General features: G+C 48.6%; 2 protein-coding genes and 1 long non-coding RNA gene across 5 annotated transcripts in view; 2 read left to right on the plus strand and 1 right to left on the minus strand.

The window, feature by feature from the left end:
* On the plus strand, window positions 1-21,496 carry LOC126981268 (failed axon connections-like). 3 transcript variants are annotated; one of them, XM_050832151.1, is made up of 5 exons: window positions 1-463; window positions 7,594-7,796; window positions 16,391-16,523; window positions 17,447-17,584; window positions 19,375-21,496. In XM_050832151.1, exons 1-5 carry the CDS (start codon window positions 125-127, stop codon window positions 19,753-19,755), a joined length of 1,194 nt encoding a protein of 397 aa, XP_050688108.1. In that variant the 5' UTR covers window positions 1-124; the 3' UTR covers window positions 19,756-21,496. The 3 variants fall into 3 exon arrangements, with proteins under 3 accessions (XP_050688108.1, XP_050688110.1, XP_050688107.1); XM_050832153.1 differs by lacking the exon at window positions 16,391-16,523 and adding an exon at window positions 17,038-17,170 and having other exon boundaries at window positions 2-463; XM_050832150.1 differs by lacking the exon at window positions 16,391-16,523 and adding an exon at window positions 15,999-16,131 and having other exon boundaries at window positions 3-463.
* Window positions 10,032-15,992, minus strand: LOC126981269 (uncharacterized). Its single transcript, XR_007733868.1, has 2 exons — window positions 14,017-15,992; window positions 10,032-13,983 (listed from the first exon to the last, which is right to left on the minus strand). It is a non-coding gene; the product is annotated as an uncharacterized LOC126981269 (long non-coding RNA).
* A 2,097-nt stretch (window positions 21,497-23,593) lies between the features above and the next one.
* Window positions 23,594-23,702, plus strand: part of LOC126981270 (L-lactate dehydrogenase-like) — a 36,226-nt gene continuing 36,117 nt past the window's right edge. Inside the window, exon 1 of the mRNA XM_050832158.1 lies at window positions 23,594-23,702. The gene's annotated coding sequence lies outside the window, so the exon portion shown is untranslated.

The following is a 23,702-nucleotide window of genomic DNA, read 5'->3' on the forward strand; positions in this document are numbered from 1 at the left end:
GGGCGGGCGTGGCTCAGTCGGTCAGTGGTGTGCGCGGGCGAGGTGTGTGGTTGTCGCATCGGTTTTACCCATTCTATCGTCATTTGCGTTTTTAACTTTGTTTTAGAAGAGTTTTAACTTCACGATGACGACTGAGACCGAGACCAAGCCCGTGGAGCAGACGGAGGAGAAGAAGGAGGAGGTGAAGGAGGAAGTGAAGAAGGAAGAGGCCGAAACGAATAACGCCGAGGAGAAGGCTGACGACAAGGCGGAGAAGGCGGACAAAGAGAAGAAGGAGGAAGAGAAGAAGGACGTGAAGGTCAAGAAGGAGCCTGCAGCGCCCAAGCCCGCCGTTCACAAGCAGGACTTTGAGAAGGACGTGGTGTACCTGTACCAGTTCACCCGCACGCCCGTCCTGCCCTCCCTCAGCCCCTACTGCCTCAAGGTGGAGACGTGGCTCAGGTTGGCCGCGCTCAGATACGAGGTGAGGACGGCGACGTGCAGGCAAAGTGTGTGTGTGTGTGTGTGTGTATGTGTGTGTGTGCCTTCGTCGGGGTTAAGTTGCGTGTTGTATGTGCCGCCACGGACGCCGACACTCACTCACACGGACGGACGGACGCGGCGTCTGTCACCGCGTCCGTGTGCGTCCGTCACCCTCCTTGACGCTATATATGTTTGTATGTGTGTAGGAGACGGAGATTTGTTTTTTGTTATTTCAAATGGAGAAGTTCTAGGCCAAAATAATAAGTAATATCTAAAAAAGCACAACACTGCCTCTATAAAAAGTTCAGAAGAGGTCAATTTCGGGAGAAGAGGCGTCTCGATACTTCCTCGTGAAAGAGTTCAAGTTGTAGAGAGGGAGTTCGTTGTTCAAATGTATAAAGGACGGAGGGTTGTCTGGCTCAGTATCTCTGGTATTTGCCCCGTTATTGTTTTTCCCGAGGCAGATAAGCGTCTAGGCTGCGGCTGTGGTGGTGGCGGCGGCGGCGGCGTTGGAGTCTCGGGTGGCGTGGACAGCTGCTGGCCGGCGCGTCCCTTTCAGCCCCGCGGCTCCACGCCACCCCTGCCTCGCCCCAGCCCCGTGCGTGGTGGTGTCCGTGGGGGCTAGCAGTGTGTCGGTGTCTGGCTGGCGTTTATTTGGACTTGTAGATGTGTTGTAGGAGGCAGGAGAGTAATATATGTGAGTTTGGGTGATGGCTTGGGTTTGTAGCGTGGGGTGAGAGGTGATGCAGGTTTAAATTTCCAGGGACTGAATGGAGTGCGTGGGGGCGTGGTGCTTGGAGGTGGCGTATGGAAGGCGCGTGGACTTGGGTGTGGTGACTGAATGAGTGGAATTTGCGTGGGCGTGTGGTCAGGGTTTTGTATGTGTGGTGAACTGGAATGGGCGTGGCGTGGGGACAGGAGGAATGCAAGTGGGGACTGGGCTTCGCTAGGACAGAAGGGATGGGTCAGGAAGGGTTGGAAATGGCAGTAAGGAGTGCTTGGTGACGAGATGGCGTATTGGTAAAGTTTTGGGTATACGCTGAAACTGCGCATGGCCTCGGTGTTCATTTCAGTCACTGTCTCGAGCGCGTGGCGATAAAGATTGGGGGATTCGCAGTTTAGTAAAATTTGGGGGGCTAAGGCTTGGTGATGGCATATTGTCTTGAGGGGAGTAGGGATCTTTAAATGTCGGTGGTGTGGAGTATTATGTTCGGGATGTAATGACAATAGTGGTGGTGGTGGTGGTGGTGAGACAGCTGGCAGGGCGTGGCAGGTACAGTGAAACACGGTTATTTGCTAAGAAAACGCGAAAAAGCAGAAGGTTGTGTATATTCTTTAGCATCCCCGTGCACAGCTAGTAGCCAGCCCATCTGTGCCCGGCGTCGGCGTTGCAACAAGGAAGACAGACAAGGGCCGATGGTGGTGCGTTTGTGCGTGCGTGCGTGGGCGGGCGGGTACAAGGGAGGGTGCCGCTGCAATGGTTAATGCTGTGCTTCCTTCTTGTTGCCTGGGTGGCCGTGGGTTGCCTACCACACACCCACACGCGGTGATAAATGTTCATCTTAGTGGTCTGGAGGTCTGAGTAGGGCTGAGAGTTGCTATGGAGGTATGAGCCTTGGTTCCCTTCTTTCCTCGGGGTTAGATTAGGCCTTCCCGTAGGCCTACTGATGTAAAGGGTCTTTTAAATCCCAGATGAAAAAGAAGCCATTATCACAGTGTAGAATCTGACCCTAAGATATTTCTTTCGATGGAGCAGATCTTTCTTCAGAAAAGAAAAAGGTTTAGGGATTTTTTGCCTTCGGCCTAACCAAACCAGACGTCCAGGAGTTGGATGGGATTTAAACTTGAAATATGACTCGAGTTTAGTGAAAGTTCCTTGTGGAGTTAAGATACGGTGCGGTTTCATCTTAACATATACGGCTTCCATGGTTCTTTGAATATCAATTCCTAAATAACGAATTTGAACTAACTACTACCATAAAATTAATTTCTGCTAGTTTTTTTATTAAAATAATAATTTGATATAAGTATCCTGCTGTTCAGAATTCTATAGCAAAGTCATGTGCATGGAACATATTAATAAATACGCTGTAATGAAACTCGTTCACGACAGGAACGTGAGTAGTTCAACCAGTAAGACTACCGCTTCGGGATATCTTAGTTTCCAAGTTTCGAATCCATTTTCGAACGTGATTGGCTAGCTTCATTGGGGTCGATTTTTTGCTTCTCCCTCAATCATGCACTCTCTCTCTCTCTCTCTCTCTCTCTCAAGGTAGGCTGGGGAGGAAGGAATGCGTGAAGAACCGGTCCACATTGATACTTGGGCAAGTGACGTAGGCGTTGGCTTTGTTCAGGCTTAGACACCTGGACGTTCCATTGTGAATATTGGATGCCTTCGCGGGAACGCTACAGAGAATTACTCGAAAGCGTCGATAAAAATCGTACGTCAGGACCAAAAGATCAGGTTGTGGAAGTCTAAGGTGTGTGTTCATAAATTATGGGAAAACGGAGTAACTGGAGACGAAAATTGTGGTCATTTACATCCTTCCCCACCTTGCTTCGTGAAAATCATGGTTCGCCTCCACTAAGCTTGTAGTTGCCTTTAAAATGTACGAAAAATAAGGATGGTTACAATTTAAATTTAATACTGAGTTTACTTTGTTGTAGGTTGTCGAAGGTGAACTTTATCCAATATGTTCATTCTTATTCTATCTCATTAGATCCAACCAAAAGTTTTGAAAATGATACGGAGTGTTGATTATATCCTTTAATTCAATTCATCGATGTCTGTAATCAGAAAAGCACCTGTGCTGAAGTGATGTAAGAATGAAAAATGTACAAGGGCAGGTCATGCGTAGAACTGATAACTTATGGACAGCGAAATCGTGCCAACCCCCAAAATTTATAGAAGTCAGGGCAGACGGAGGACAAAGTGGAGAGATGAAATATAATTGGTCTGATCAAGATTGATTACACTAACATGAGAAGTGGAGGATGCTAGGAACTGCCGTTGCCCTTCAGTGGACTAGTTATAGCTGAAGTGAATGAACATAGTAACTTCTGCATTGATCATTTTTTGTAATATTTGACTCCAAGAGTAATGAATGTCCACTTGTTTTGAATTTGACACGAACCAAGTTCTGGAATAGTAGTGAGCGATGATTTACATGTGAACAGGAGCCACGCTACCAGAGGAAAGCCGTGTTGGTCTGGCCTCGCCTTCCAATCATAAATCAAAACGTCAAGGAGTCCGATTGGTGGGCGACGCGTGATCAGAGCCTTGTTCCAAGGTTTCTTTTTAGAGGACGGCTGTTTATAGATTATGGCCATAAACTGCATGACCCAGGCAGTACGGCTCAAAGATCACGTGTACGGTGACGACAGTCGTGCCGTGTAATACATATTGTTGCTCTAGGAATTCTCTGAATACGACGGTCTTTCTGAAGACGGCTAACGCGGGGCTGCCAGGTGGTAGGGAGTAAGTGACGTGAATACTGGCTTGCGAACCCACAAGATGGCAGCAGCCTGTCACGAAGGTGCTGCACCTATCCTCAACTATGAATTCCATGGCGGGCAGTTATAAAGTTTTGATTAAATTGTTAGTCACAGGAACGGAGTCAACCCAAGCCGCCCGTATGCTGAACTGACGAGTAATTAGAGGCCCACACTCTTGTCTTGGCCGTCCGTGTGCTCTGCCTCTGCTCCTCCCAGAGTATGTTGCACCTGGCTGCTGGTGCTTCCTCGCCGTGTGGAGCGGCCTCAGCGTCCCCTCCAGGCTACACCGGAACTTCCGGCGTCACGCCCATCTGTACCTGTCATTATCGGGGCTGCCCGCCCGAGGCCGCTCTGCCTGCCGCTCTGCCTACCTTAATGTATGCCTGCCTGCTCACCAAAGTGGCGGCCTGGCTCCCCATTGTTTCCTCGCGGAGAAAGTCTTTCGCAGCTTGGCGGACCTAACATGATGACTGAGGTTGGGAGGGAGGAAGGGAGAACTCGTGTTAAATGTCCCGTTGTGCAACTTTGGTGGCAGGAAGTTGGCTCGTGGTGGCCAGCAGTGTTGTGTTCAGGGGGGAGGGGGCCATGGGACACATAAAAAGGATTGTGTGGACAGTGTTAGTTATGAGGTCCATGAAGGGAGCAGCACCCTGAGCAGCGCCTCTTGGTGGCTGATGAATGCAGTGGAAGGGAGAGAATGCAATGCAAACCCTTCACCTTTACAACGTCGCCACCTGCCGGGGTGTGAAGGCCGGTGTTCAATATATCAAGTTACAGTGCTGGCAGGTAGTGACTGCTTGGAGGGGAGGAGGGACGCGAACTGAACCTGTGGCATTATTGTTCTGCTGACATGCCGAGTCGGTGATGCTACTGCGTCACCCGTACAACAGAACCACCAGCCTGCTGCTGCTGCTGCTCACAAAAAGATTGGGTGTACGGCGCCACAGCCTACACTCTTACTGCAGGGTTAAGATTCTCGTGGGCCAGACTTAGCATTATAAATGACACTTGTAGTAGTGTAGCAGACGGTAATGAGAAGCATCAGCACGCGACGCCAAGGGGAGGGGGCGGGGAGTGAGGGCGCTGCCTCGCCTTGGCAGGACAGAGAGGTCTGTAGAGCAGCGCTGCCTCGAGAGCGGCGTCAGGAAGTGACTAACGCGTTCAAGGCGAAGGAAGAGAGTTATTTAGTAATGCCAGGAATCCGGCGTGTTATTAATGCCGTGGCCGTGATTCACAGCCGCTCGTGCGGGCCGGGCGGAGATGAACGGTCTGACGCAGAGCCGCCGAGACGAGGTGTTCACTCGTTAAAGTGGAAGGCTCAAAATTACGAATTCAGGCGGACATTAGTTTTTTACATCATTGACCTCTTAGGGTACACATTACGTGTTTATATGTTGAGTTATGCAAAGAATGCCAGCGCCGCCCCTCTTGTTCAACATTATAACCTGTCTGGCAGGAAGTCGTCCGGTCTGGTGAGTGGGTGACCCTCAACCCGAGACTGTTTTGGGCCTCCGAGAAGGAGCGGGACGTTGCTGCCATACAGTGATGCAGATCAGTGGCCACATTGCAGGTTACCCGTAGATTAATTTGAAGGTGTCAGATTTCCACAGCGTGGTGTCGGCGACAGTGGCAGGGAGTCAGGGTTCGGGGTTCACATGAACAACAAAAAAAAAGTGCAATTCGTATCTGGCTTAGTCTTTTCTTTAGTCCACATCAGCATCAGCATACGCTGCCATGGCGTGCAGCTGTTGCCTCGGACACGGGGGAAATTAGTCAGTCACCCCACGCCCTCAGTCAGACTGGCGTCAGCCGCATCGATTTTGCGGCGCAGGGAACGAAACCGCTTAATAAATAATTAGGCTGGTGCGTTGGCCATCATTGGTGCAGCAGCAGCCGTCGCCAAGACGAGCGCCGTGTCCGCCAGACAGGTGACCCCGCCTGCGAAGGGCGTCGGCGGGCAGGCTGGCGCTTTAACTCGTAGCTTGCCGACTGAGAGGTTCGAGGACTCGCATGACCGAACTGAAGGGTGTATGCAAGCTGCAACAACTTTTCCACCGCGTTCAGTAATGCTTGCATGAAAACATCGCTGCGTTGTTCCTGCCGAGGCTCCGGGAAGAGTTGTTGGGTCCTCGGGAGGCACGCAAGGCTCGGGCGGGTGTGCATTATTGTCTTGCGTTGTGGATTATTTTTTGTTTCCTCCAGACGCGTAGCTGGCGAGGACAGCCATCTGGCCGGGGGTCTTTTTATGATGGGTGTGGTTGTAGGTGGAAAGGCGGTGTGGATGATGCCGGGTGTGGGTCACACGGGCCGGTGCACGTGCGTATATTGATCCTAGTGCGTTCCGTCCCCCCTCCCTCCCCCGCCGTGTCTCCTGCTGCCGCCCGCGCCAGACTCCCGCACACAAAGACCTGCCCTCCACGTCTGCGCCGGGATGCTCCCCCGTCCCTGACCCGCGCCAGGCACAGGCACCCGCAGCCCCTCCTCAGCTCACCTCCGAGTGACTGTCATGGCTGCACACCCTGACTGGCTCGGTGGCTTCACCCTCACTGTGATGCTGGCCAGTTAGTTCCTTAAGTTGGCGGTCACTACGTGGCTATCCGTTAATTCACCAGCCAGAAGAATGGTCACTTTGTTTCCCGAGGCACCAGTCTGACAAACAGCCACACAACTCCATAAGCCACCAACTGGATGAACGGCTATCCATTTCCATTAAGTTCCGGTCAGTGAGCGCGATGCTCAAGCCACTGAGGCAGATTCACGAGCATTAAATTCCTCGAGGCACCAATCTGTTCCGCAACAGCTGCTTAAATTACCAAGCTTTTAATGGCCAGTCTGTACCATAGGTCACTAGACGGACTCTTGACCAATTCGTACATAAACCTATACTCTGATAGACCGTTGAGATTCGCTTTAGCTATGGCGATCTTGAGACAGTAACCCAGTAACCAGCGACCTCATGATCCAGAGCTCCCACTCATCCACCCGCCCACCCACCCATACCTGACGCTGGCCTCTCAGTCTTACAACGCCCCCTTCCACCTACACCCCTGGCACCCCTCACCCAGCCCCCAGCCCATCTGTCACCCTTACCCCGCCTATGTCCTACCCTCTGCCCCCCCCTGTCCTGATCCCTCACTAGCCCCCCAACCTCCCAGTCTCCTCTCCTCCGCATCCTCGGCACCACTGACACAGCCCCTCGCCCCCATAGCCCTGACCTTCCCTTCCCCTCCCTGGCTTCCTTACTCATCCCTCTCCACCCTGGGCTCCTTCCTCCCCCCGTCGAGTCATCAGGCACTCTTCCCTCGACGCTTAACTTGCCACGCCTTCTTGAGCTCCGTGCATACAGACTCGAGAGGGGGTGGGTGGGGTGGGGACTGTAAGGGAAATAACTTTAACTGTGAGGAAATGTTATGTCAAAAGCAGAAAGCCATGCAGAAAGGTGAGGCTGTTGTTGGATGGCGGAGCTATTGCATGATACTCTGCTACCGCTTCCACTACTGCTACTACTACTACTACTACTACTACTGCCTCATACAAATATTTTGATATGGAAGCACTTGGGTACATGCATTGCCCAAGATTTTTTATGCTGTTCTTCACCCGCTGACTCTAATTGCTACTCTTGTCCCTCTTCAGAATGTGGACCACAAAATGAAGTACAAGAGCAAGAAGGGACAGTTGCCCTTCGTCGAGGTGAACGGGGAGGAGATCGCCGACTCAGCCATCATCATCAAGGAGTTGGGCACCCGGTACAACACAGACCTCGACGGCAGCCTCACGGCGGAACAACGCAACGTCGCCCACGCCACCATCTCCATGATCGAGAACCACTTCGCATGGTAGGTCTTCGCGCAGCGCAGTCTGTTGCAGGGCGGGGGAGTGGGAGGGTGGGGGCGTTGGTTCATGGGAGGGGTGGAGGGTGCAAATATTACTGAAGGATAAACTATGGGGAGACGCCGACGCCCAAGTCATGCTAATCAAATCAGGGTGTGGGATGGTTTTGCACTTGTAGGACAATATATATATATATATATATATATATATATATATATATCTATATATATATATATATATATATATATAATTTTTTTTTTTCCATAGGCGGGTGAGGCTCTTAGGAATGTGCCTTGTAGTGCCACGCGGAAGGGTGTAAGAATGGGGGACGCCACACGGTCAAATTTGCACCTGTTGTAATAGTCAACCTCCGGGGAAAGTGTGATGCCGGGGACGGGTTGGTAGCGTAGTCTGTGTGGCAAAATGCAGTGTGGTGTGTCATTTGATGCATGGCTGGGTAACCTCATCAGCTGTGGCTGGCGACCGGTGGTTTCCATGGAAACGTGAGCAGGAATTGTGTGGCGAGGCGAGCGAGACTAGAAGCACCCACCCGGTGCCCAAGACTCGGGCCGTACCGTGCACTGCTGCCTCGGCACGGCACAGCACGGCCCTCCATCCAGGCACGAGTTTGTGTGTGTGTGTGTGTAATACACGCACACGCGTCTCTAGGATGCGAACGATCCCGCCGCCACCTTCTCATGGCGTGGCAGCACCGGCTCCTCGCTGACACTGCTCAGGGGCGGTGCTAAAGTGGTGATAATTTTGCTGGAGTCAGCCAAGTTGACACTTTACAGCAAGCGATCAAGTGTGTGTGTGTGTGTGTGTGTGTGTGTGTGTGTGTGTGTGTGTGTGTGTGTGTGTGTGTGTGTGTAATTTTTCACTCAAACATATACATTCACACATCGTGAGGAATGTTTACACAGGTGGCAGCAGGTTCTGAGCGTCCCCAGTGAGCGGCGCGGCGCGAGGCAGCCGGGATGGCCTGGGGCTCAAGGGTCAGGTTACCGGAAACAGAGAAGACCTGCATTTCAGGTCGAGTTCGCACCGAGATCCCCCAGATCCAACAGGTCTTTACTTCCACACTTTTATTTGTCAACTGTTTCCTGGTTGTTGGGGGCGTTCATGCTGTGGGTGTGCAAGTGTGTGTAGAGGGGGTTATAGAGATTTTCAGGATTGGTCCAGCTTGGTCTCGCAAGGCACAAACAAGCAATACTCAGGGTAGAGAAAAGACCCGTAGAACATCGGTGACTTATCAGTGTTTGACGACAGATGGATTTTCTCTACTGGTTTGGGAGTGTTTGCAGGATCTAGCAACTGTCTAGTCGCATAGTTGAGCCTAATTATCTGCTAGACGCCGGAGTTTGTACACACGGGGGAGTGTGGCGGGTAAGGCAAGCAGCAGCCGCAGCAAAGCCTTCCGGCAGCTGGCACCCGGCGGCCGCATCATTACGGCGCGGCGCGTCTGTGCTGGCGATTTTTCCTGCTGTGGAACTCATTGACTCTGCGAAAGTATCGTACGCATGCATGAGTGAGCCCTTCAGCCTGCACACAGTTTGCCCGGTTTGTGTGTGGACGTGGCGAGGAGTCACGAGAGGCCCCGATGGCCCCGCTCCGTCTGGCAGCGGGATGCGGGCATACTACTACCCACAAATACGATGACCTGCTGGTTGCCTAGTAGCAAAATAAGTTAACCTTTTCAGACCTTTCCACCGTTGAAAGTGTGTTATGTGGGTAAATCCAGCATCTGTTTATCGAGGTTCTGTCACTTTTCATGAAGCCCTAAGTGGTGGTGGCACCGGCGGCGGCGAAGGGGTGGTGGTGGCGGCGGCGGTATCGCCAGGAGGGCCAGTAGTAACGATGCGGCAGATGTTAGCGGAGCTGGCTCATCACAAGCCCGTCCTTCATTCAGTGACTCCCAAGGCGCCATGATGAAACTCTTATGGCTGGGGATCGTGCAATGATGAGACGCTAGCCGTGAGGGCCGGTTGTTGCAGGAGGGCAAAGGACTTCATCGCGGGCTTTTTTTTTTATTAATGTTTACTTTTTTTGTGCCCTTGAACTGTCTCCTTTGCTGTAAGAGGCCATAAGTCTGCCCTCATACGGCGTTTTTCTGAAGTCCTTCGTATGGATAGGGGCTGGGACGCATTATAGAGGTGATTAGACTCCGGGACGGTTGATTTGATTATAATTGGCTCTGAGATGTTTGTAACGAGCGGTAGATTGAATGCACATGTTGAAAATGAGAGAGAGAGAGAGAGAGAGAGAGAGAGAGAGAGAGAGAGAGAGAGAGAGAGAGAGGAGGCAGGCACAGCAACGGCGTCCCTTCCTCCCTCCCTCACCCCATCTCCTCTCCCTCCCTCGCCCCATCTCACTCCCCCCCCCCCTGCGCTCCCCCTTTCCGCGTCCTGGCTGGTCCCGTTTTTTGTGGTCGCGCCTCTGGAATGTGTAGGGCGGTGGCCGTAGTAGTGGGGTGGAGGGGAGCGAAGGGTACCAAGTGTCTTTTTACCCCGCACCAAAACTAAACACAACTGAAGGCCTGGCAGCTGTACCCTATCTTGTTTGGTGGTCATGGACTAGCGACTGTCTTGTCTGTTGGTAGTAGAAGGGAAGTAAGCAATAGGTATGTGTGAGCGTGTGTATGTGGTAGCCGGCAACTGAGGAAGCTATGGAAGTGGTGGTGCTGTGGTGAGGTCTTTGCGTGTGTGGTTGTGGATGGGGAATGACCTCTGCTGTGGTGGTGGTGGCTCTTTGTAGACATGTATGAAAGCTGAGTGGGGTGGATTGAGTTGATGAAGGGAGGGACTGGGCTAGGTTATGTGGGTTATGGGTTGCGACGACGCTAACTGTAACATTGTGTGGATGAGCGATGACAGTGGCCGTGGTATGGTGGAGACGGTGGATGTATGTGTGTGGAAGGCTTATATTGAACGTTCAGTGATGGGGAGGGTATGGCAGTGAACAATGGTGGGGTCGGAGGGACGAGCGTGAGCTAGTCTGCTGATTATTCACTTGGTCGCCTAACATCTGATCATGACTCATCCTCCTGCTCTACCCTTGCTCCCCCACCCTCCCCACAGCCCTGCCCCAGAGTCCTTCCTTTCCTTGATCCTCCCTGCCCTGCTCTGCCCTACCCGTCCTGCTACCCTCCCAGCCCAGCCCCAGAGCCCTTCCTTTCCTTGGTTATCCTCCCTGCCCTGGTCTGTCCCGCTCTCCTGCCCCGTCCACCATTCCTTTTTCCCTTTCCACCGCCTTGCCCTCGCCTCCTCCCCGCCGCTACACAGAAAGGAGCATCTGTAGCATAGGAGGAGGGAGCTTCATGCCTCTCCGGTTACACAAGGGAGCGTGGCAGCGACGTGGTTGGGTTTATCCTCCTCCGGGCTTTCTTTCTTGGTGCCATCATCTGAACGAGGCTGAAAGCTGGCGTGCTCCACAGGTGGCTCCGTTCGTGGTTGGAATGAGATGGTGCCACGCTGGTGCTGGTGCTGACGGTGGCTCTTGGTGGTGGTTGTGGTGGTGCGTTGTTGCAGCTGCTGATGTGAGTGGTGCGGGTCATGAAGATGTGGCCTGAGATAACCGAGCGAGGAAGAGAGGGCGGGAGGGAAGTCGGGCGTTGGAATGGCAGTCATTGTTGATTGTCGGGGGGGTGGAGGGAGAGGATGGGAGGGAGCAGGGGAAGATGGCACTCGAGTGGTGGTGGCGGCTGGAGGGGTAGGGAGGGGTCAGTTAGGGTGGCACTATGCGATGCTAATATATTTATCGTGTGTGTGTGTGTGTGTGTGTGTAAGGAAATAATTGGCCACTGAAGGCAATTAAGGGGCCGCCAGGACTGATGCTGCCCACGAGGGGGAGACAAGAAGGGCAGAGGCGACAGCGTGGTTCAGATCCCTTGTTTAGCCTTTTAAAAGTGCAACACTTGTACGTGAAATCTCATCCTCGCCCTTTGCCCCCAACACCACGGGTCCTGGCCGTGTGGCAGCTCGTCCCTGCCCGGCCAGTGCCACCACGCGAGGGCGGGGCACCCGAGAGGCCGGCGCTGCCTCGGACACACTGGTCAACAGTTCAGGCTCAAATGTGCCCCACGGGAGGAATGTTTACAGTAACAGGATCGCATCTCCGTCCCCTCCTCGCTCCCTCCAGTCTCTCAACTGAGGGAATTCCTCGGCACCCGAAACTCCTCCCCGGGCTGTGTTTGTTATGAATATAGCCGGTTTGCTATGAAGTGAAGCCTTGATGAGGTTTTTCCACTGGTGGAGGCTGGCACCAAGACTGGGTTCATGCTGATGACTTAGCCACTGATCCGGTTGACAATGCCTGCAGTATTGCAAACATTTAGTGCTATTGGCAGCTGTCTTGTAAGCATTTACTGAGGCTTGCATCGCTCGCTTGTAAATGCAGAGGAAACTTCGCATTTGTCAAGGTTGGCGCTGGCGGCGAAGGGCGGGATGCAGGGCGGGGTTGGGCGGGTGGGAGAGGAATCATCTCCTTGTTTCCTTGGCCAAGGCCCCGTCAGGGCCGCTCAGCGGGCGCCTCTGTGTGGCTGGCGCTGCATGTTGAAGGCTCCGCATGGCCTCGACGCGGGGGCGAAATAATGGCACGTAACAGGTGGGTTGCTCATCCGTGCTTGCCTCGCCCGCCGCCTCCACCTCCCGTATTGTTAGCAGTGTTTTGCCAGCGTTAGCCGCGATCAATAGTGACGGCGGCGGGACAGCTAGCAGCGGGTGCGAGCATGCTGGTGCTGGTGCCACCACCCCAGCGCGTGTGTTTGTGCTGCTGGTGGAGCCGCAGGCGCTGTGGTCTGGGGACGGGACGGTGTGGCTTGGCTGATTACCATTTACAATAATCATGTACCGTAATAATGGCAGGAAGATGGCTTGGTGTCAGGACGGCGCAGCTGATACTCTTCAGTTTGGAGTTGGTTAGCTTTTAGTCAAGAATGATGGAGCTTAGCTACTCTTTAGATTCAGCAGATTAATTATACTAATTTTGGTGCCGTAGAGTTTCCCTCCGCGGGCAAGTGCTGTGGCGCTGGGTTCCACAATTGTAGGTTAGTTTCACTGTTCGAAACGCCAGCGCTCAAGGAAAACCGGAAACTTTCTTAATTAATTGTAGGTAGCCACAGGTGTCTCCGCTGGAGGGCGGAAGAGGGCCCGAGCCCCGAGGTAGTGGTGGCGGCGACTGCTGCTTCTGCTGGCCTACAAGTGGTGGCCCGTGTCCGTGTCTGCCGCGCCTGCCAGCAGACGTTTCTCGCTTGCATCTCATTACGTCACGGCCTGTCAGTGTCTTGTAGTGGGCGTGAAATTAAGAACAGGGAAGACGTGACACCTTCGTCCTCCCAGTCAGTCAACTTGGCGAACACAGTCATGTCATAAAACTTGTGGTAAATGTTAATAGGAGACTCCCTGGAAGTAAATCACTGTAATGGTTCCTGAGAGCACCCCGTGGCGAGCCTGGAAGTGGTTAGGTTGTGTGTTAATCAGGGCGGAACGGCAAGCGGCGTGGAGGAGCTCGTAAGTCGTGAATACTTCAGGGGTTCCCTACTCCGTACTCCTCGGGCATGTATTGCAGGGATGGGACTTGTTGACTTAACACTTGATTGTGGTAGTGTTTTATCGTATCATATATATAAGTGGAGTTGATAGGAGGGTGAAGGGACAGCGGAGGAAATTAATAGCTTGTGCACAGATCCATGAAGGGGTTGCGTTAAACTACACGATGTTTGTGGAAGGGGAGTGACTCCAGCAGAGGGATGAGGTAATGCTAACGGGAAGAGAATCATGAGCAACATTAACAGCGAAGTGCCAGAACGACGATGTCTAGATGCAGGAACTGAGCGCATGGGAGAAGTCTTGTATAGGAAGTAATCATCATCATCGCAAGGACAGGGGAAGGGGGTGAGGCTACCATCATTGAAAACGTAAATGGTGGGAGTAGGAGCCTTCATTGTCAGTGGGAAGAACAGGGCTGAGGTGTCGAAAGTAATGAGATGACTGTGGTTGGGAAGTCATCCTCGTTATTTGAAAGGGCAGGGCGTGTGTACGTACATGTGGGAAGTCACCATCGGGAAGGGCAAGCTGTGGACGGAGTGTCTTGTGCGAGTGGTGAGAGGCGGTCGGAAGGTTGGCTTACCCGCGGCGTGTATCGTGTTTCCCCAAGACACCAACACTGCCTCCTCTTTCCTCTTGTCTTCACTCCCTTCCCTCACTCCCGCATCACCCAACTTATAACCTTCCCTCACTCCCTCATCACCCAACTTATAACCTTCCCTCACTCCCTCATCACCCAACTTATAACCTTCCCTCACTCCCTCATCACCCAACTTATAACCTTCCCTCACTCCCTCATCACCCAACTTATAACCTTCCCTCACTCCCTCATCACCCAACTTATAACCTTCCCTCACTCCCTCATCACCCAACTTATAAGTGTATGGCGCCACTAGATAACCTCCCCGATTAACTAAACAGACCATAATCTATAGGTCATATATATAAAATCTGTTATCTCCCCTAGCTCTATCGTCCCTGGAATAGTAATGTATGTTTAGACTAGATAGTTGCCTGGTGCTGGTTGTTGGTGGCAGCGCTTGGGTTGAGAGACATCAGGCAGTGTATGAAGCCATGGCGGCCGCTCCGGGGAACCTTTTGCCTCCAATGTTTCTCCTAATACTTCGATCGCATGAAATAAGTTTAGTTTACCTCCGAGAACTGTCACAAAACTTCGGATAAGATTTGTTAGCGCTGTAGTTAGTTCCCTTCTTGTGGTCAAAGCTGAATTTTTTTGTCCCATCATTCCACTTTGGAAGCCAACTTTATTTAGTGGATGAGGAAGGAGGAACAAAAAAATACTACACAGTTGATGGCAGAGTCTACGTGGAGCGGAAATGTGTTTTTGGCCGTGAGCAACCCTCCCACCCTCCCTCCATTGTTGCTGGCTGGCGATCATGTATTTTCCAGCGTTGCTATTTCCCCCGCTCCCTGGCTGCTGCTCCTTTCTTCTGGCGGTGTGAGTTCCTTCGAGGCTCCTTGTGACGGGGGCTTCAGCAGGTGATCCCAAGGTCAGGGACGCGGCGTTGATGAGCAAAAACGACGAGAGGGATCCAGGAGTGCGTGCGATGATGAGCGCCTCGCTGGAAGAGGAGAGGATGCTGTGGTCTCGTTGCCTCCGCGGTACATTCGGGGTGATGCCGGGGTCGCCATTTTGCCCACTGGGTACACATTTTTCCTGCACCATATTATACTCGGATCTCTTTGGTAGCTCTCATATCTCGCACACTGTTCTAAGCAATACTGATAATGGAGTGTTCAGCTATCGAATATTGCCGGTTTGTTGTAAAAAGGTTCATGCGGCGCGGGTGGAGGGAATACAGGCAGTGAGGAGTATTGATTGTGGGAATGAATACAAGCAGATGGTGAAGGCGAGGAGGAAGGGACTGCGAGTGAGGCTCTGAGTGTGTGTAGGAAGTATTGAGTGCGTTAACGAATGCTATGTATGTGTAGGTGTGTGCTGATGAGATTGGCCTTCAAACTAACACAAGATTCCTACATACATAATAAGGATATGGACAAACTAACACAAGATTCCTACATACATAATAAGGATATGGACAAGCGATGCGGTCCAACACGGTCCTTTTTTATCATGACCATAGTGCGCTAATCTCCCTCGGGGGTGGTTAAGTGGTTTGCTTAGAGGCACTGCTGGATGCCTGTTGCTCCGTGAACCACCTGTGGCCAACCATCTGGCAGCCCAGTGTTCCGCCTTCCGTCCCCACGTCAGCTTCCTTCAGCAAGTGGCGGCGTCGCGACGTGGAGGAATGTTAATATTTGGGGAACACAGGACAAGCATACTTAACTAGGGGAGAGAGAGAGAGAGAGAGAGAGAGAGAGAGAGAGAGAGAGAGAGAGAGAGAGAGAGAGAGAGAGACTACAGGGCAGGACACACACACACACACACACACACACACACACACACACACAGAGAGAGAGAGAGAGAGAGAGAGCAAGGGGAGCGAGGGAGCGGATTGCCACTATTGATCCTGTCTGGTCTCCGTCTGGCGGGGGCAGCTACAGGGCCACCGCCTCCCGCTACAGCTGCCGCCTCCTCTTGTCCTTCCTGCTCCTCTTCCTCCTCCTCGAACCCTTGATTTTATTTATGATTTACCAACCTGTTTGAATTTTTGTATGATTTTCTTTCTCCACTGGTTTCAGGGTAGTGAAGTCTTTCTTCTACAACAACCCTGATAGTATGATTGAAGGCTTTAAGTTGAACCTGAAGCACATGGTCCAGCGAGCTCTTCCCTCAGTCATCATTAACTTCCTCTTTAAGCGTAAACTCAAAGCGGTGGGTGTTGCCATAATCATAAGCTGGACTGGTGCAGTGACCCCTTTGGCGACTGTCAACTAATCTCTTCTCGGTCCTGTGGAGGGTCTAATCTTTTCCATTTTCAGCCCATATTTACCAGAGCACTCCTGCATTGCTATGGGGCTACTTCTAATGGTATACTGGGTCTGGCATGCATGTTTACACTTTCCATTAACCAGCTTCTCTTCAACACTAATCTGCATAATACTGTCATGGTGGTGTTGGGTATTCCTCCAAGGGTGGTGAAGTGGTGGCGGTGTCGGTGCCCCGGGGAGTGGGTTAGGGCAGCCAAGCTCAATCTTCAACAGGCCCTCAACACCCGCATACCCAATGCAGTCCTCAACTTTGCCTTCAAGCTGCGTTACCGGCAGGTCAGCGTACCTCCACGGTGGTTCAGCCCCATATTAGAGGGTCATAAACTTTGTGCTCTTGTACTGTCCAAATAAAGCACAAGGGAATTATGATCCCTTCTGGTTGTCTCGTCTAGATTGTCACCCAACACCTGTAGCTTAGCACTAACTTTACAAGCAACAGTTGTCTTCAGTTGCTTTACACCTTCTTGTTGCTGATGTTCCTGTTGCTGCCGCTGCTGCTGCTCTCACTCTGCCGTTGCTGCTCCTTTCACTCTTTCCCGCTGTCCAGTTTTCATCATAGCGTCCTTATACAAACAGCATACCTGCAGGATCCCTGGAGGAGTATCGCACATCCACCACCATTATTGTAGGCACAGCTTACACAGAGATCACTCAGGAATAGCTGTGGCTTGTTGATCAAGTGGTGAAGCCCTCACATTTTGCTGTTACTGAGTCTGTAGTGCCTAGCAATCACCTGGCAGTTACACCTTTACAAAACCAGCATGTTGCATGGGTGTCCTTTTTCTTGTAGGGTGGTTAAGTCCTGGCGCACCAAGAATCCAGCTGGGATGCTCGGTGCTTACAAGATGGACTTGCAGCAGATCACTGAAAAGAAGTGGCCCAAGCCTGTCCTTGAATTCATCTTCAAGTTAAAGTTCAGGAGGGTAAGCTGCTACTGCCCCTACCACCATCTGCCTTGCTACTTTTTCCCCTGTTCTGCCTGCTTTGCTTTATCACCAGTGTTACTGCCCAGTCATTTTAGTATATATGTTCAGTAGATGTTCCCAATTGTCATGCACTTATTAATTCATGTGTTTAGCTAACCATGGATCATTTGGTAGTATCAGGTAATGTCCATGGTTACTGTTTCATATATTAGTGGTGTACATATATTTCTGTGTATTAATCTAAGGCCAGTATTAACTTGGTGTATGTCTCAGGCTGCCAAGAAAGTCCGTGCGCATGGCATTGGCGTCCACAAACCTGAGGAGATTGAGGAGTTCGGGCACAATGACCTGATGGTTCTATCTGACCTCTTAGGAGACAAGCCCTTCTTCTTTGGAGATTCCCCCACCTCGGTAAGAATGTTGTTTTTTATGCTAGTCACTCTTCAGGGTACAGTTAGAGGGGCCAACAGCCTTGCTCTCTTCGTCCAGGCATATTTGTTATTTATTTACTACTGGTTACTAAGTAATTACCTGCTTTTAAATTTTAATGTACTAAAATAATGGGGAAGAATTTGCTCCTGCAGGGAATCATGGAAATTTTTCAGGAAAGTATAAATCTTTGAAGAATGCAGACTAGACATTACCTCTGCTCATTCAGTCCTTCCTGCTTACTTTCTCTGACATGTCCACACCAATGATCCATTTTACTGGTGGCATCTCACTGATACCATTTCCTTTAACCTTTCTTGAACAAACTTCATAAACTCCTCATTCATTGTCATATCCAACCATGCGTGCCTTTTTCCCTCATCTTGGCACACAACATGCTCTTTTCATATAGCTCATTAATGTCCACTGTGTTTATTAATGATTACTGTGGTATGTTCTATGCCTATGTCTGATACATAGGACAGTTGGGAGGATAATGCTTTTTTATACCCATCTTTAACCACATTTGCTCATACTTCTCCATAAGGTTGAGGGGATACAAACATGTCTTGGTATGCAAAATTTGATCCATACTTTACAAAGAAACTGACTAATGATTTAAGTTTTTCCAGTTTATCCTAAATCTGTATATTTTCCCCAAGATTTCCTGTAAATTTATGCATTTTTTTACATTTTTCCATAACTTTTATTTTTATTACTTTAAGTTAACTTGTCAGGTGGAAAATATCAAATTCTTTGTTATTAAATCCCGAGTTCAAAGAGTTGGAAATGGAAGATGCATTACCCTAACATGCCCAAAAGTTTCCCAATAATTGTCCAATTAGTTAGCGGAGGAGGATCTTCATTTAGCAGAAGCTAATTGGTCCGCTAGCTGTTTGAAAAGTTAGCGAAAACGCTAAACAGCTACAGAAAAGTTAGCTTCGCTAATTGGCGGTTTAGCGGAACCGTGCCCGCCACTGGCTAATATATTTGCTTCTAAGTAAGCATATTGAGTAAATATTGAGTGTTGTAGCACTTCATTGAACAATTTGAATTGCCTAGTTGTTAGGATATCAAGGTAAAAAGATGGAAAAGCTCCAAGATTGATGCTCAAACTACAGATTGATGCAGCTCATGGGGAGTCTTCATTTTCTGTAACCTCAAAAGAGTAAACTCTAAGGAGAAAAAAATCTCAATGCATTGCTCCTGTGAGGAGGGTAGAAGTAAAAAGTAGGGCCAAATTTGGTCTGGGAGGCATTCTCACGTCAAAGGAAGAAGGAAATGCGCCTCATTGCAAAAATTCCTTTGTCCTGATTTGTGTACATCATTTGCCAGGTTACTTGTGGAAATCATGGAGTAAACATAAATGCTGCAAGAAACTACAAAATGATTAGTATTTTGCATTTCAGGAGCAGACTAAAATCCCTGAGTTTTTAAGCGCTTCAGTAAAAGTTGAAGAAAATATCTAGGCTGTCTTTGTTCATGGCAGCATGCATCGGGCTGTTCTAATGGAAGGTCTCAATCCTGCTTAGAAGTATTGATGCATTGATAAAGGCTTTTAGCAATAATTGTACATCAAAGGCATTCATGAGTTTAAAGGAAGTTTATATGTTGCCACTGATATTGGCAAAGGAGTGCAGGTAAATAATTTATATAGGAGTTATTTCTGATGCTCTTTCCATGGATTCAGAAGTATTGTAGCCCATTTCACTAAGTAATAGTTGATTTTTGTCCTTGATCTATGGTTATTGTTTACCTCATTTATTTTTCAGCTTGATGTGGTTGCATTCGCCAACCTTGCCCAGGTCGCATTTATGGATAAGGAAGTCACATATTCTCTCCGGGACTGGATGACTGAAAATTGTGCCAACTTGGTAGAGTTCTGCAACCGCGTCAAGGAGCGTGCCTTCCCTGACTGGGACGAAATGTGCACAACCCTGGACTTGAACTCTCACCTACCCAAGCCACCCCCAGAGGAGAAGACTGAAGAGCAGGGTGAGAAGAAAGAGGAGAAGACCAAGGAGGAGGAGAAGAAGGACGAGAAGGAGAAGGATGATACTGAAAAGGAGAAGGCTCAAAAGGATGAAAAGGAAGGAGAGAAGGAAGACAATAAGAAGACAGAGGAAAAGGAGAAAGAAGAGGAGAAAAAGTAAATTGATTATTTGAAGTTGTTGAAATAAGTGGAGAACCAAATCTATTTGTAATATATGTGATAAATGTTGTTTGAAAGGCTTTTTTTGCTTGATACACTTTGTATAGATCTTCTTGTTAGCGTGGAACACAAGCACCTCCCCGTGCCGACTTAGCCCTTAACGTTTTGGTAGCCACTATCAGAAATAAGCTCGTTCATACCTTCATTGTTTGTGGGAGAGTTCAAACAGTAAGGTCTGAAGCTTTTGGAGGGACCAGGGTGGTCTTGACTGGTGTTGCCCCAGGCAGGCCTGTATATTATAGTGTTGGTTGGGCTTTCATGTTGTAGAGCGCAGATCAGTCCCAGATTGCCAGAAATTTCCTCTCCCTTGCTGTTGGAACTGGTACCAATTCTTTGTAGAATTCTTTGCTCTTGATAAGTGTGTTGTAGTTCACTACTGACTGATTCCTTTTCACTGAAGGTAATGACAAGATTTATATTCAGATGGAAATTCTTCAGAGGTCAAGTTGAAGGTTTGAGCTGGTTGAGTCATAATCTGTGTGGCTTACATAGCTTGTAGATTTATTCCATATGGTTTTAATTAAGTAAAATTTTAAGAGCAGTATTATTCATGGAACATGAGTTTGCTACTTTTAATACCATGACAATGAAATTTCTTAATTCTCAATTCTTTTTTATGACTTTTGTACTATTAGTTTGTACATTACTAGCTTTTAATATGGCAACTAGAACATTATGATAGTTTATACATATGAAGTTATTTTGTAATAAGGAAATACTCATTTTATAGGTTCTCTTTGATACCAGAGGGAAAACTCCCCACCGCTTCTTGTGATAGGAATGCTCATGCTAAGCAGGTGGTCTGTCTAGGGTTTTTGGTCTGAATCACTGCCTGGCTGCTGCGGAGGGTTGGGCAAGCAAACCATTCCAGTTGGTAGTTTACTGTGGAGGGTCAGAGAGGCTTCACCTTGTGGCTGACATATTAGCTGGTTAGTAGTTGTGTCAGAAGCATGTTACATACTTATGACAAGAACCCAAGACAGCCCCTCCTTGGACACCCCAAAATCTGATTGATCCAAAGACAGCTTTACGGCACCAAAGTAGTCACTAGGGACCAGAGTGCCGCACAATCAAAATTATAGTAAGGCACAAGGACTTGTCTGCTAAGAAACTCAGTGCTGAGAACAGGATATACATGGTAGTTCTAAGGGATTAAGAATTTTTTACTAAAGGCAATGCACAGTATTTTCGGTCGATAATTGTGCTGTGATAACAAAAACACCAGTTTTCTAAGAAGTGCTAAATAGAAGTAAGCCATTCATACATACAATGAAGTTTATAGCCTTGTGCTTAGTCCAAATTGTGAGAATGATTTATGCTCCAATTGCTAATGTTGGCCCTAGAAATCTTGCTAGACCCTTCAAAGTGTATGATACCATGTTCGTACCCTAGCTTTTGTACACTTGGTACCTTAAGGCTTCAGCATTGGTGTAGTAGGCAATATAACTGGCATTTCTATAATAGGCACATACACCACAGTTATCATGTATACACAGACGTATTTATGTTCCTCAATAAATGTATCCTTTTAGGAATATTTAACCTCATTCCTGCACCCTGATCCAAGGGGGGACGTGCAGTGGTGTGCCCTCGCTGGTTACTATATTTCATCATTTTTTGTTATTTGTAATTTATCAATTTTTTAATGTCTGTTGTGGAGATAAATAAATTCTAAGACTTGAGCTTGCCAATATTGCAAAATGACCAAGTTGGTGTTGACTGTGGCCGGGTCTGGGCGAGGGAGGGCTCTGGTGTGTGGCCAGAGGTACCCCGGGCTGGTTAAGTATGTGTTGAAGGGTCAATAGCAACATGTCTGGAGATCTGTGGATGGGTGATCACCAATAAAAGAGGTTCAAGGGTTCATTAGCTGATGGTCTTGGATCTTAAGTTCGATCACATCAATATGGTGTGGTCTGAACTATTGAACCTAGGCAGTGGCTTTCTAAGGTTGGGAATAGCTGACCAAGCAGACCAATTACTGATGACCATAGAAGTTAGATGCACTTTAATATTTAGGACGAGGAGTGTGTCGATCCTACAAGTGCTTGGTAAAGATGAACTGGTTTGAAATACACTTGTTTCTGGAGTAATGACGGCGAGAACTGCAAGGCATAAATGATGCTGAAGTAAATCAAATAATTCTTGAACCAGACCTTAAGGTTTATCATGGAGCAGTGAACTTGAATACCGAGATGAAAGGCAGGGAAAGTAAGCCTGCTGGGATGTGCTCTTCATAAAACTACTACTTTCCTCATTTACACTTGCAGAGCCCCTTCACTATGACAAACGCCCCTTATCTAAAACTTGCCCCTCGTAGGATAATTAAATGCTTACATTGACTATGGTTTCAGTGACATTTGAACGTTTGTGCATACGAAGAACCGTCAAGCCCTCTTATATAAACCACAAACGTCGATTTTCATACCAGTACACAAAAGACAAGCTTGAATTAAACAGTAAAGTCAGATCATACTCGGAGCGATTTATAGCCTTTCAAATACCTATAAATCATCTCATTGCAGGTACATAAAATGACATCTGGCTCTGCAAGTGCTTATACATAAATAATTTTAATAATTTGTTACATGTAAATAACGTGGGTAACATTCTAAATAGCCTAGCATCACATTCAACCGTTGTTGTTTATTATTTAATGTTATTTCGAATATTAATCGTTAGTTACATGCAGTAAATTATTAAAATACCCTTTATTTGCACTTGCAGAACCAGACGTCTTTTAATATACCTGAAATGAGATTAATTATAGTCCTTTGAGAAAACAGATCGTTCGAGTATGGTCTGACTATACTGCCTGATAAAACTTGTCTTTCGTGTGCTTCTATGGTGTATTATCGATGCATATCGGCATGGTTGGGATTTATGAGTTTTTTTCATGTATACACAAACATTTAAATATATTGTAGAAAAATTAGCTTGAATGTCTATCAAAGTTGATTTTCACGTCTTCAAGAACTAGAGATGCGCAGCTGCCGCAGCTTTCAAAATTCCCGCTCTGGTGACGACAGATGAAATGAAACAAACTTTTCACAGTAGGCTGTACACAAAAATGCTTCAGATGTTATGTAAAGAAAATCAAATGGAAGTTTGAAGATTTATCTGAAGAGTAATTATATAAGAAAACTTACTCTGCAAACTACTTTAGCTCCGTAGCTCCCCCGGTGGTGAGCTCGTCATTGACCGTGAACAGTGTTGTTTGGCCGTAGAGATCGGGATTTTACGTCGTTGTTTGGCTGAAATGCAGAAAAATAGCTGCTAAAAATACTACACGTAGCATGGACTGAAGAGTCAATTTTTGATGGTGAAATTCCTTTAGATTCTGTATCTTTTTGGTCAAGAGTACAGCAGTACAAGACGTCATCACTTCAAAGAATTATTCAGCAACGCAGTGGTTGAAAGAATATTTTCAACGGTGACTAACGTAAAAACAAAATCAAGAAATCGCCTTCATACTGACATGTTGGATTCCATCATACGAATTCGCTCGCACCTTCAGTTCCAAAATAAATGCTGTTACAGCTCGCATGCTGCAACTATTCAACGCTGCGAACATGTATGCCACTCCAAACCAAGAGGAAGAAATAGAGGATATACTGGAATACTTCAACTAACAACGTCAGTGCCTTACAAATGGTAAGTTTTAAAATTTGTTACCTTATTAATTTGTCTATGGTGCTCGCATTTATTTTACATTTGTTTTGCGACGAAGTATTTTCTGCATATAATATTTTTGGCCGTGACTTCGGACATCTGGCAACCCTGGAGCTCGTCGTCCCGGGGACACCAGCTGGCGGGGGGCTTGTTTGTGTCTTGTGCTGTGCTCGGCAGATACGAGGCGCTGATAGCGATACTGACCGCCTGCAGGCCTGG

This window comes from Eriocheir sinensis, chromosome 47 (genome assembly GCF_024679095.1).
Source record: "Eriocheir sinensis breed Jianghai 21 chromosome 47, ASM2467909v1, whole genome shotgun sequence".
NCBI lineage: Eukaryota > Metazoa > Arthropoda > Malacostraca > Decapoda > Varunidae > Eriocheir > Eriocheir sinensis.

Excerpts from the sequence above, each read along its gene's own strand:
- LOC126981268 (XM_050832151.1), top strand. The coding sequence starts at position 125 with ATGACGACTGAGACCGAGACCAAGCCCGTGGAGCAGACGGAGGAGAAG. Across the intron at positions 464-7,593 it reads TGGCCGCGCTCAGATACGAG|AATGTGGACCACAAAATGAA; the intron begins GTGAGGACGGCG and ends GTCCCTCTTCAG. Across the intron at positions 16,524-17,446 it reads TCAAGCTGCGTTACCGGCAG|GCTGCCAAGAAAGTCCGTGC; the intron begins GTCAGCGTACCT and ends TGTATGTCTCAG.